Source organism: Callithrix jacchus, chromosome 11 (assembly GCF_049354715.1).
Source record: "Callithrix jacchus isolate 240 chromosome 11, calJac240_pri, whole genome shotgun sequence".
In the NCBI taxonomy this organism is placed as follows: Eukaryota; Metazoa; Chordata; class Mammalia; order Primates; family Cebidae; genus Callithrix; species Callithrix jacchus.
In genome coordinates this window covers 107,516,984-107,529,252 of record NC_133512.1, presented here as the reverse complement: position 1 = coordinate 107,529,252, position 12,269 = coordinate 107,516,984, and the positions used below count along the sequence as shown (strand labels likewise).

At 44.7% G+C, this 12,269-nt stretch overlaps 1 protein-coding gene across 1 annotated transcript in view; it reads left to right on the top strand.

Moving 5' to 3' along the window:
- The first annotated feature begins 456 nt into the window (after nt 1–456).
- Nucleotides 457–12,269, top strand: part of TBXAS1 (thromboxane A synthase 1) — a 185,324-nt gene continuing 173,511 nt past the window's right edge. Inside the window, exon 1 of the mRNA XM_002751938.7 lies at nt 457–672. Within this exon, the coding sequence (XP_002751984.2) occupies nt 581–672 (92 nt within the window). The 5' untranslated portion in view covers nt 457–580. The remainder of the gene's footprint in view (nt 673–12,269) is intronic.

Here is a 12,269-nt window from a genome sequence, read left to right as displayed (position 1 = left end):
CAATTAATGGACTTGGTGGGATGGTGGTCCTCAAAGCAGCCAGCATTTTTATCAGGCTGGTGTCTGGTCCTCTATTTTTCTGATATATTCAGAGTCTCCTGATATTTATCTTCACTTAATTGTCAATTTAAAAAATGATGAGTGGATGTAGATATAGATGTAGCTATACACATAGACATAGATAGATATAGATAGGCATCTTGGAGAAGAGCGTCTGTTTGAAGACTGCGTCTCAGAGTACAAGTCCATGGTTACAACCATTTCGTTTCTCAGCAAACGTGGGGAAGTCTGCTTTTCCTCTCTGGGGAAGTTAACATAAATGTTTATTGATAGTACAGTCATCAAGGAACAAAGTTGCTGATTCATTGCTTTACACTGAAACCCTTTGTTGTGCCCTCCTCTTCCTTCCTCTTTCTAAGGAGAGACACTCTGAGAAAGAGGACATTGTGGGGACCCACTCCACGTGATGTTTTCTTGGTTGCCTGTTCCCTTTTCTACCTGCAGAACACGGTTCCCATAAGGGCAACAGGATCAGCCTCCTCTCTCATCTGGAAGACCACCGCTCTGGGGTCTCAGAGGAATGATGGAAGCCTTGGGGTTCCTAAAATTCGAAGTGAATGGCCCCATGGTGATGGTGGCCCTGTCAGTGGTTCTCTTGGCCCTCCTGAAGTGGTAAGTGCAGCCAGCCCTAGGGACTGTGACAGCCTCAGCAGCGTCAGCCCTGGAGCCTTGCTGGTGCCATTGCGGGGTATGTGGGAGTGTGTTTTTCTTCTTTTCTAATCTGGCGGGAGTTGAGTATTAACACAGCTTCAGAATTAAAAGCAAACAGCCAGGTTAATCTTTTGCTAAAATGTATGAGATTGAAGTGTCAGGAAAGGCTGGTGATTCAGTGACTGAGAACGCTACACATAATTAAGTTTGAAAGAGATGGAAAAAGAAACAAATTGGAAAGGCATTAGGTTTGGGGAGAAGTATTTCCTCATACCCCGTCATATCTCCTCACCTCATTTTTCTAAAATCCTCTGTCCTTGTTGGATTTACAGTGAATTCAGCCTCTTGGTTCATATTACATTCAAAACAAAATAAGACCTAGGAGCTGTTTGGCAAATGTGGGCCTCTTTGCGGGAAGTCATTGACGGGGATTTCTGTAGGTTTAAGGACAAAGTGGTAGATCTAATTTCTTAATTTTCTCATCTTTGATAGAGGGAGATAGATTCTGATGAACATAGTGTGTGCAGCTCCTACAAAAATTGAGACCCTGAAAGGATCTCAGACTTGAACTCCAAGTGCTCCCCTGTGGTTTTGTTAATTCAATAGCAGATTTTCCTAAGCCTGACTCTGGTGTCTGTAGATTGAAGGCCTCACCATATGCTACATTTATGCATATTCACCCTGTCAGTTAAACTTATTAGAGTTACCCATTCAATCAAAAGCACCTGGATTTAGATGGCTCTGGCTTTTGAGGGAAAAGTGGAAAAAATAATGGAGAACTTGAGTCCGAACAGAATTTTAATTTATGTTTTCGGTAGTAATAAAGCCTCCTCTAGATTAATAACTGGGAAAGCACTTTGAAAAGCATCAAGCATTATGCAAATGTGAGGTATTATTCTTTTGGAATTTGCATAGCTGAGAGTGGAATTCACGTTTGATGTTCTATGATGATGAAATTACTTCTTGGAAATTGGCTCTGAAACCCAGCTTCAGTCCCAGTGCTGTTTTTCTTTTTAACTGGTTAAATTATTTTTTTATTTTTTAAAGAACGTTTCTATCTCATTGTAGCTTATCTTGGATTGAAAATGGCCACATGCAAAACCAAGAGCAAATGGTAGCCCCCTTCCCTGCCCCCAGCCCCCAATAATCCATTTCAATGTGTTTTTATGCTCCGGGAAGCCCAAAGCACAGTGTCTGACATGCAGAAAGCGCTTAGTCAATGTCAGCCACTGTAATTAACTATCATCTGTGTAACCTGAAAGAAAATAAGTCGTCAGTGGTTTCAGTTTATTTTTAATTTCTTACTAATGTGCTTATTCATAGTAATCTCGTCGATAGCTATGCTCTGACTGTGGTTCCAAAGTGGACACTTTTCTACACGTTTGTTTTAGTCTTTGTTGTGTCTGAGCTCCCAGCTCAGCACCTGGCATGTAGGAACGCCACACTATTCAGCAGGGCAGCCGTATGTTTGCTGTCTATTCTTGGGCCATATTAACAACCTGGTTCAAAGATGCGGAGATAAAGATAAATGCACCCAGAAGAGGTGGTAGATAGGAAGTGAGAGCTGACTTCTGTTTGTTATCACAAAAATATTTATTGACCTGTAAATGTGTGCCTGGTCTTGGGGAGGCCTAGTACAAGGTCAGGGAGTGGGAGATCTGGAGCAGGTGCCCAAGGCAGGGGAGACACAAAGGGGCTGGGGGTGAGCTCGATGTCTCGAGAGGATACTGCAGGAGGAGTGGAGGCAGCAGGAGAGAGGTTGGTGGCAGCCCTGGCTCTGGTGCTCTTGGGTCCATTCCTTGATATAGTGCAAGGGGAACCACCCCTGGGCCCTCGACCCTTCAGTTCCAGGTGAGACTCTAGTCAGCCACAAAGCAACATCCACCAGCTTGAATGAGGCCTTTCCTGCTTCCTTCTCTTGAGAGGACATGTGTGGAAGAGACAAGGGTGCTTTTCCTCCAGTGAGAGAATTCACAGGCAAGGAAAGATGCAGGTGTAGAGGCACTTGCAGGAGAAACTGGCAGGGGGAGTGGGTTAAACACTGCAGCACATTAGTCCTTGTTTAAGCGCTATGTGTGCCACCAAGCCAGGCACCTAACACCTAGGAACTCCCGTACACTTAAAGTAAAGGGATGGAAAAAGGCATTCCTTGCAAATGGACACCAAAAGTGAGCAGCTAGCAGAGGCAGCTATTCTTATATCAGACGAAACAAACCGTAAAGTAACAGCGGTTAAAAGAAACAAAGAGGGCCCGGGTGCGGTGGTTCATGCCTGTAATCCCAGCACTTGGGAGGTCAAAGTTAGTGGGTCATGAGGTCAGGAGTTCAAGACCAGCCTGGCCAACGTAGTGAAACACCGTCTCTACTAAAAATACAAAAAAAAAAAAAAAAAAAAAAAAATTAGCCGGGCATGGCGGGGGGTGCCTGTAGTTCTAGCTACTTTGGAGACTGAGGCAGGAGAATTGCTTGAACCTGAGAGACAGAGGTTGCAGTGAGCTGAGATCACACCACTGCACTCCAGCCTGGGTGACACAGCAAGACTCTGTCTCAAAAAAAAAAAAAAAAAAAAAAAAAAAGAGACAGAGGGACATTATATAATGGTAAAAGGCCCTGTCCAACAGTAACATATCACAATCCTAAACATATATCTATCTAACACTGGAGATCCCAAATTTACAAAACAATTGCTAATAGATCTAAGAAATCATATAGATAGCAACACAATAATACTGGCAGACTTTAATACTCCACCAACCACACGAGACAGGTTATCAAGACAGAAAGTCACAAAGAAACAATGGATTTAAACTATACCTTGGAACAAATGGACTTAACAGATATATACAGAATATTTCATCCACAACCACAGAACACCCTGAACAGAACAATAATAAGCAGTGAGATTGAAATGTTAGTGTAGATGTGGCAATCAGGGAACACTTCTACACTGCTGGTGGGAATTTAAACTAGTACAGCCACTATGGAAAACAGTGTGGAGATTCCATAAAGAACTGAAAGTAGAACTACCTACCATTTGATCCAGCACTCCCACTACTGGTATCTATCCAGAGGAAAAGACGTCATTATTTGAAAAAGATACTTGCACATGCATGTTCGTAGCAGCACAATTCACAATTGCAAAATCGTGGAACCAACCCAAATGCCCGTCAGTCTATGAGTGGATAAAAAAACTGTGGTATGTGTATACCATGGAAAACTATGCAGCCATGAAAAGGAATGAATTAACAGCATTTGTAGTGATCTGGATGAGCTGGAGACTGTTATTCTAAGTGAAGTAACCCAGGAATGGAAAACCAAACATTGTATGTTCTCACTGATGTGTGGGAGCTGAGCTATGAGGATGTGAAGGTGTAAGAATGATACAATGGACTTTGGGGACTTTGTATCAGGGAAAAGTGGGAGGGGTAGAGGGATAAAAGTACAAATATGGCACAGTGTATACTGCTCAGGTGATGGGTGTACCAAAATCTCACAAATCTCCACTAAAGAACTTACTCATGTAACCACATACCACCTGTACCCCAACAACCTACGGAAAAATCAGATCAAATCAAATACAAACAAAAACCAAAACAAAACAAAAGGGACACCAAGGTTGCTTCTGGTGCTCTCAACCAGCCTGTGAGTTCTCTAAGGGTGGGGAGCAGATCTCCTAATATCCTTACAGTTCTGGAATCTTCTGACAATGGCAGAAATGTTCTACTAGCATTAATAGACCACTAGTCTATTTATTCAACCAATAGCACTGGCTGTACAACTAACAGACAACATCACGACTGGTCACCTACTAATACATTTAATTGGAGGAGACACAATAGTATTATCAACTATTAGTAGCATGTGGTCACAGATGGTAAAGTTAAGAAGTCCACATCCGTCATCCCTGCACCAGGACTCACTGTGGAGCTCCTGCTCCTTCAGCAGCCTCCTCGCCACTCTCTCCCCCACACCCTGGGCTGGGGTCAGAGCCATACTGTTTGCAGTGCTGTGAATGGTCTCTTGTTGCTGATGAGGCCGCCTCTTTCCTTCAATGCCAAGCTCAGGGGTGCTTCCTTAGGGAAGTGTTTTCTGTTTCCAAAGGCACTTAGGAGCCCCCTCTCAGCGATGTGTTTATCCCATCTCTGTCTCTCACAATGCCTGGCACATAGTTGGTGCCTAATAAATGCTGATGTAAGGCTAATTGCAACTTCTAAGCTCCATCTGGTGCTTTCTTCCTGTGGTTCTTATCTTGGTCTTCACAGTTCCATACAAATTTCAATTCTCTTGCTCACGTGACTCACTCCCTTTCCTGAAACCTGGTATATTTCCATTTTGTGTCAACTTGCTGTCCACTGTTTCAGTTGTTGCAGATGGACTGTTTTTGTATCCCTTCTTATCCTGTAGAGCAGACATCATACCGGTTTCTTAATGCACACTTAATTCTTAAGGTGTATGTGCAAATTTAGAAAAAAGGCAAAAAACTTTTCTTTCGTTTAAAAAGATACTTGTTTTAAACCAGGCATAGTATACTTTGATCATTTTCCCAAAACTGCATTGGACGCCATTTTTCCATGATGATCATTTAATTTAAACTGACTGGCGGTGTGGCTGAGCTGTATGAACTGGGGCATTGGAGGATCAGGACTGCACCACCAGGGCTGGAGATGGAGCTGGGGATAGAGACTGTGTTAGCTGGAAGTACATAAAGCACATGCTAAGGCGATTATCACACAAGATAGCACATTTTTAAAACTCATTTTTTCCCATATAAAATGGTTTAAAATTCTTACTTCTGGAAGAGATTTGATGTACAAGAAATGAGTTGTATGAGTTGAATGTTGCTTGAGGCAACCATAAGTACTAGTGTATTTAATCTTTCAAGCAACACCTAAGGACTGCCAGCTGGATTCCTGTGGGGAGGATAAAGCTTGCTTTAGTCTGTAAGAAACAGAGTAAGGAAATAGCCCAGATTGCAATAGTGGGTTTCTTTCTGAGATGGGGTTATAGGCGATTTCTTTTCCCTTCTTCTCATCTTTCTGCATCTTTCATATTTCTTTAATGAGTGCAAATATTTAGCAAAAAAAAGAGAAATTTTACTAAAAAGAATGGGAAACTGCTCCTTTTTAGTGGTGAAGAGGAAAGCAGTTTCATGTTCTAGGCATGAGGTTTCAGGACCGTAGTCTAAGTATTTCTTCCAGTGGAGCAGACTGTCTGATAGGATTTGGAGTAAAAGGCTGATGAAGCGGTGGAGAAGGTGGGTAGCCGGCGAAGCAAGTGCGTATGTGAACATGGCCTGGAAGGGCTTGTAGTACCAAGCTGCACTCAAGGCTCAGGTACCAAGACCCAGAAGTACATAATTAATTCAACACCAAAAAAACAGGAATTCAGGCTGGGTGTGGTAGCTTTCGCCTATAATCCTAGGGCTTTGGGAGGGCAAAGTAGGAGGATCGCTTGAGCCCAGGAGTTTGAGACCAGCCTGGGCAACAAAGAGAGGCTGTTTCTACCAAACAACAACAACAACAAAATTAAAAATTAGCCTGATGCAGTGGTGCATGCCTGTAATCCCAGCTACTTGGGCCACTAAGGTGGAAGGATCTCTTGAGCCCAGGAGGTTGAGGATGAAAGGAGCTGTGATTGCACCACTGCACTCACACTCCAGCCTGGGTGTCAGGGCAAGATCCTGCCTGTAATCCCAACTACGTGGGAGGCTGAGGTAGGAGAATCACTTGAACCTGGAAGGCAGAGGTTGCAATGAGCCAAGATCATGCCACTGTACTCCAGCCTGGGCAACAAAAGTGAAACTCTGTCTCAAAAAAAAAAAAAAAAAAAAAAAATACGAAAGAAAGAAAGGAATTCAGATTGAAAGTGAGTTAGTGTTCTGATCAAGTCTCATTCTAAGACCAGTTTAAATTTAAATGTGATTGGTGATTATTAAGATTTAAGACTGTCACAGATAATTAAGACTTAAATTCACCACTCTCCTTGGAAGTTCCTTTCTCAGAGAGCTTGCTCTACATGCAAGAACTGGACTCTAATTCTAGACCCACAACTACTCCAGACTATATTTAAAAGGCACCATTGGGATGGAATATGGGAGCCAAGATGAGAAATCTGAAGAGCAAGAAGCCATGTAGGTATTCCTGCTACAATCAGAGGGGAGCTGTGGAAAAGGCATCCAGCCTCCAGCACATGGGGACTGAAGATCAATTTGCCCACCATTTCTCAAATTCTGTTCCTAAAAGCATTTGGGAAATTAAGTCTAAAGCAAGCCTTTCTTGGAGATTCATAGCATATCAAAGGCCCTGAAAAGTTATTTAATAAGGAAACCTGTTCAGCTCTATTTAACCCAGCGTTTTCCCAGCATCTTTGCTAAAGTACTGCTGTGAATGGCCGAAGTGGGATGGACAATCTAGACCCGCTGGGATGGTCCCTTGAAAAGGGCGGTCAGATGCTTGGGTAGCTGTACAACCAGTGGAAATAGAGGGGCCACAAAACAGAGGAATAAAACATTCACCTTGTCCCTTTGCAAGCTCTGAGGCTCCAGGCTTGATGTTTGTTTCTTTCAGAGCACTGAAGGTATGGAGTCTAGCCAACCAAAGCAGGGCCCATGCGTAGGGCTGGCTCCAGGTCGACATCAAAGGAAAGGAATACCCACAGCTGCCTGGCAAGGTGGCAGGATAGCACCTCGGAGGCCGTGAGTGTCCCTCACCATCCATAGGGATGCTACAGAAGTCCTTGCTGCCAGACATGGGAGCTGGTGCAGAAGGCCACCAAGTGCCTTCCAGATCTGGACTCCATGACTTCTATGCCTGTTGGTGCTCTTGCACAGGCCAGTCTGTGCTGCCGCTCAGGAAAAGCAAGTCAGATTCCATACGAGCGATCCAGTGGTTGCTGTTACTTCTTCTGCCTGGGCACCTTATCATCCCCAGCAGCAGTGCCTAGGTGTGAGGGTGACGAGGAGCCCAGAAACACAGCAGCAGCTTTTAGGGGTCTCATGGTGGCTTCGTACTGACTCTTCTCTCCTCTTCCAGCCCTGCCCTCTTGGCCTTTCTGGATTGCCAGCAAGTCAGACTTGACTTTGAGAAGCAGAAGGTCTTGGGCTGGGTCTTGAAATGCAGGGAAGAATTGACTTGGCAGAGGAGAGAAAAGGGAAAGTTTCAGGTGGGGAAGTATCCCAGGCAAAGGCGACATCAGAGTTTGTAACATTTGCTGGAACAAAACATTCAGAGTGTGAAAAATGGACACAGTTTAGAAATACATTTTAGAGGCAGTGGATAATTTTCAGTCTCTCCAAGCATCTAGAGAGGGATGCATGCTATTTTCCTGTTTTTATTTTTTTGTATTTTTGACTAGGAGATGATGGTACTTCGATTTCATAACTCAGTGATGAGCTTGGAGATAAAATTGAGCCTGCCGTGAAAACTAGATCTGTGCTTCCTTGAGGACCATTTCCACAGAATATGATTTTTTTGTCTTCTCTCTCTTAAATAGTTATTCACAGTATCCCTATCCTTCTCCTCACTTTATTGATTTTCCAGAACGGCAGGACGAGGTATGACTGTAAAGTAACGTGACTGATTATTTTAGCATACACTCCAGTACTTATACAGCCAAATGCATTTTATAACCTTCAAAGGCATTTTCCTGATAGGCTAAACCCTCACTGCAGATAGGCCACTATCAGAAAACACATTCTTAGCACTTTTCTGTGGGAATGGCGCTTGGTGCCTAGATATGGTCCTTCGAAAGCTTTCAAGGCAACACATCTTTGTGGAGAATGGATTGCTTTTTTTAAAAACAGTCCACATTTTGGCAAATAGGTGATTAAACAGAGTAATGTTATTTGCAATCTAAAACAAAATGTGATTATAAGACAAGACAGAGCTTGCAGAAGAGGTGTATGAACCAATTCTGGAAGCCTGGGAATTTTGTTGAGGGGTCAAGCTCATTGGCATAGGAGTTGGTTTTGGGTTTTGGTTTTTAAAGAGAACAATAGCAATAGTCTTAATACTTATGGTCATACATTCTCTTATCTAGTAAGGAATTCAGGCTTCTGGTAGCATCTATTCTGAGGGCAGAGACGAAAGAAGAATCTTATTTGTTGTATAAACAAAGTAAAACATCAGATTTATGTGTGTTCATTACTGAGTGGATGCCCAGTGCTGCTTTCCCTGGGAGGAAGTGACCTCCCAGAGATAAAATGGTTGAGTGAACTCTTTCGCTACCCTCAATGCCATAATAACGACTAACCTAACAGCTATCACTTGCCATTGAAGGGAAGTGCCCTGTCTATGGGAACCCTGTATCTCTTTTGCCTTCAGGAATAACATGCATCTGGACATGGGAATGAGATTTTGGGGAGAAAGGGATGGGGCAGATGCTCACACTGGCATTCACTGGTGCTTCAGTTACTAAGAGCCACCTTTTTCCTGGTTTATCAGAAATAGGTGCTGTTTGTTGCACAACTTCCCGGTGGATGAGGTTGGGGGTGTTGGCCAATAGGGGAGACCCCTGGAGCCCTCGGCTCTGTCACCTTCAGCCTCAGCCCTCAGTGCAGAGTTTGGCTCTGGACCATGCTGTGGGGCCCTCCTAAGCCTCCCCTATGTCCTCGCAAAGGTGTGCTTCTTAGGTTTCGCCTCAGCAGGCAGCAAGTTCCCGAACACAATCTCAGAAAGAGGCCAGTTCCTTTTTTCCCCTCGAAGGTATCTAGAAAAACTGTGTCAGAGATGATCGGAAAGCAAAGCCAAGCTCTACACACAGTGGCTTCCACCAGAGCCTTGTTTCCCTGAGCTCTGCACACAGAGCCCCTGGGAGAGCCAGCGCCATGCCCCCAAGCCATCAGCTGCCTCCACATTCTGATCCAAAAGGTGCCCCGAAGCCCTCCCACGTGTTTCCCTCCTTCCTGCACACCACACGCTTGGTCCCTCCAAGCTGCACAGTGCAGTCCCTGTTGCCTGAATGCTCTCCCCACTTGGTTGAACTGAAGTCCTACCTGTCCTTCAAAATCTTGTCTAAATATCACTCTTCCATAAAGGTCTCCTCCACCAGGCCAGCCCTCAACCAGCCCTGCCTCCTGTGGACCCGCTTCCTGTCTCTCTGGCTATCTCAGCACTTACTATTTTGTTTATTTATTTATTTGACATGGAGTCTTGCTCTGTCACCCAGGCTGGAGTGCAATGGCGCAATCTCAGCTCAGTGCAACCTCTGCTTCCCAGGTTCAAGCAATTCTCCTGCCTTGGCCTCCCGAGTAGCTGGGACTACAGGTGCGCACCACCATGCCCAGCTAAATTTTTGTATTTTTAGTAGAGACAGGGTTTCATCACATTGGCCAGTCTGGTCTCAAAGTCCTGACCTCAGGTGATCTGCCCGCTTGGCCTCCCAAAGTGCTGAGATTACAGGCGTGAGCCATGGTGCCCGGCCCAGTTTATTTTATGGCTTATGTGTGTGCCCTGTCTTCCTGGCTTGACTGTAAGCCCCTAAGGGCAGGGTCCACCTCTAAAGCCAGTGAGTGCCCTCTACATAGTAGCTGCTCAATAAATGCTAATGATCATGATTATGCCTCCAGTAACTGAGACAGCATCGTTTCCAAATGATTACTGCGAAAATGTATGTGTGTGTGTGCATGCATGCCCGTGTATGGAAGAGGGTAGAATCAGTCTACCCCAGTTGCACACTATGGGTACTGTGTTCTTAACACCTGGCAGAATGCCTTGCGTATGGCTTATTGAAAGGGGAAATAAATCTTGATTCATGCGCTCATCAAATGCTGAAGGTTTTCCAGGCTGTGAGCTGGTTTTACGTCATTGATGTGCCGTGGACAACATTGCCATGAATTCAGATAGATAGAAGAATTGTCCCATTTGAAATTGAAGAGCAAGACTGCAAAAGGAAGGGCTGATGGAATGCAGGACCTGGCCATTTAGAATGTGTGGCACATGAGGGTATATAGAGCACTCGAGGTCTGAGTAGGGTATCCTGACACCAGACTGGGAGGACAGAAGGCATCCAATCCCTGGCAGAGTGGCATCAAAGGACAAACACTTTCTCCTTCACTGTTCTATTGAGCACAAATCCCCACGGTTTGAAGCAATGGTATTTAAACTCTTCCCCAATATCCGCTCTTTATACTATTTTCCCCATATATCCCATGTTCTGTTGTCCCAGCAACAATGCATATTTAAGTAATGATTGATGAATTTTCCCATTTTGATTATTCAAAGGCAAGCTAATTGGAAATCTCTGCCAGCTGAGAATAGCTGATCAATGAGATAACTAGCATTAGTGTACCAAGTTATAATTCCACCTCAAAGCAAAGAAACTTGACGTTTTCGGGAACCTGCACCACCATCGCGTTGTCGATAAATGCACAATTTACATTAGGCTCTTTGAAGTGTTGAAAATATCTCATGTACCCTCTTCCTGCCTTCACAAATCAGCAGGTACCTGGGAACCCCAGGCTGTAGAGCAGTGAAGAGGGAGTGTAGTCAGTTGTACATTTAAGGATTTTAACTCCATCTGTACTCAGAGAATGACCAAAATTGGTAGCATCTTCTCATGGTATAAGGGCTTATACAAGGAGGTTCTCAGAGAAGTGTGGCGTTGTGGAAACCAGCCAGGCCTTTACAGTTTAGGGACAGGCACACCTTTTCTACTGGGTGACCTTGGGCAAGTCACTCCCTCCTTGCTCATTTCCTCGTTGATGAGAGAGGGCTGGTACAGCTGCCTCTGGCACAGGCACGTTTCCCACCTGGCCCCTCAGGCTACTCTGGGAATCAGCCTCATCTCTTTCTTGGCTCTCACCCCAACAGTGAACCCTCCACAGTCTGGCCAGTCTTGATCCCTAAATGTTCCTTTCTCTATGTGCTTTGCTTCTGCTGCAGTCAAGGATATTGAGATCACTCCTTGACTAGAAATAGCCTTCCGATGGGTTTCCCTGCCTTCTGTCTTCTGCTCCCCAAATCTGTCTTGCAACTGCAGCCACTGGCTCACTGCTCCTCTGCATAAAACCCTTACCTGGTCCTCCTGTTTAAGGAAGTGAGTGTTCCTGGCCTGGTTCCTGAAGTCCCCTCTGACCTGGTCCCGTGCAGGTTTGGCTGCCCTCACTTCTCACCTGGCTCCCAGGTGCTCACAGCTCCTTCCGCATACCATGCAGTTCACTGCCAATTTCTTTCTTTCTACCTGCATATTCTTCCCCTTTCATTCAGGTGAGAGCTTCTCCAGGAGCCTCTTCTGCATCTCCTGGGTTCTTGTCCCAATGTACCTGGTACCTTCTCTGTTTCTCACCAGCTGAGAGGATTGGTCCTTCCTCTGCCTTAGCTGAGCACTCAGCATTGTGCCTGGGGCACTCACCACATTTCTGTTGCGTAATTAGCACTCAGTTATTTGCTGAACCAACCAGCATTAAAAGAGATGATTTCTAGGATTTTGTGGGTCCTGTGTATTGTTCTTCATTGTGGGTATTATCATAGAGAATTTCCATTCATTGCTGGCTGTGTGCCACTGCAACCAGCTATCACCCCTACTTATATGACAAAATATCATTGAATTGAACTCTAGAGT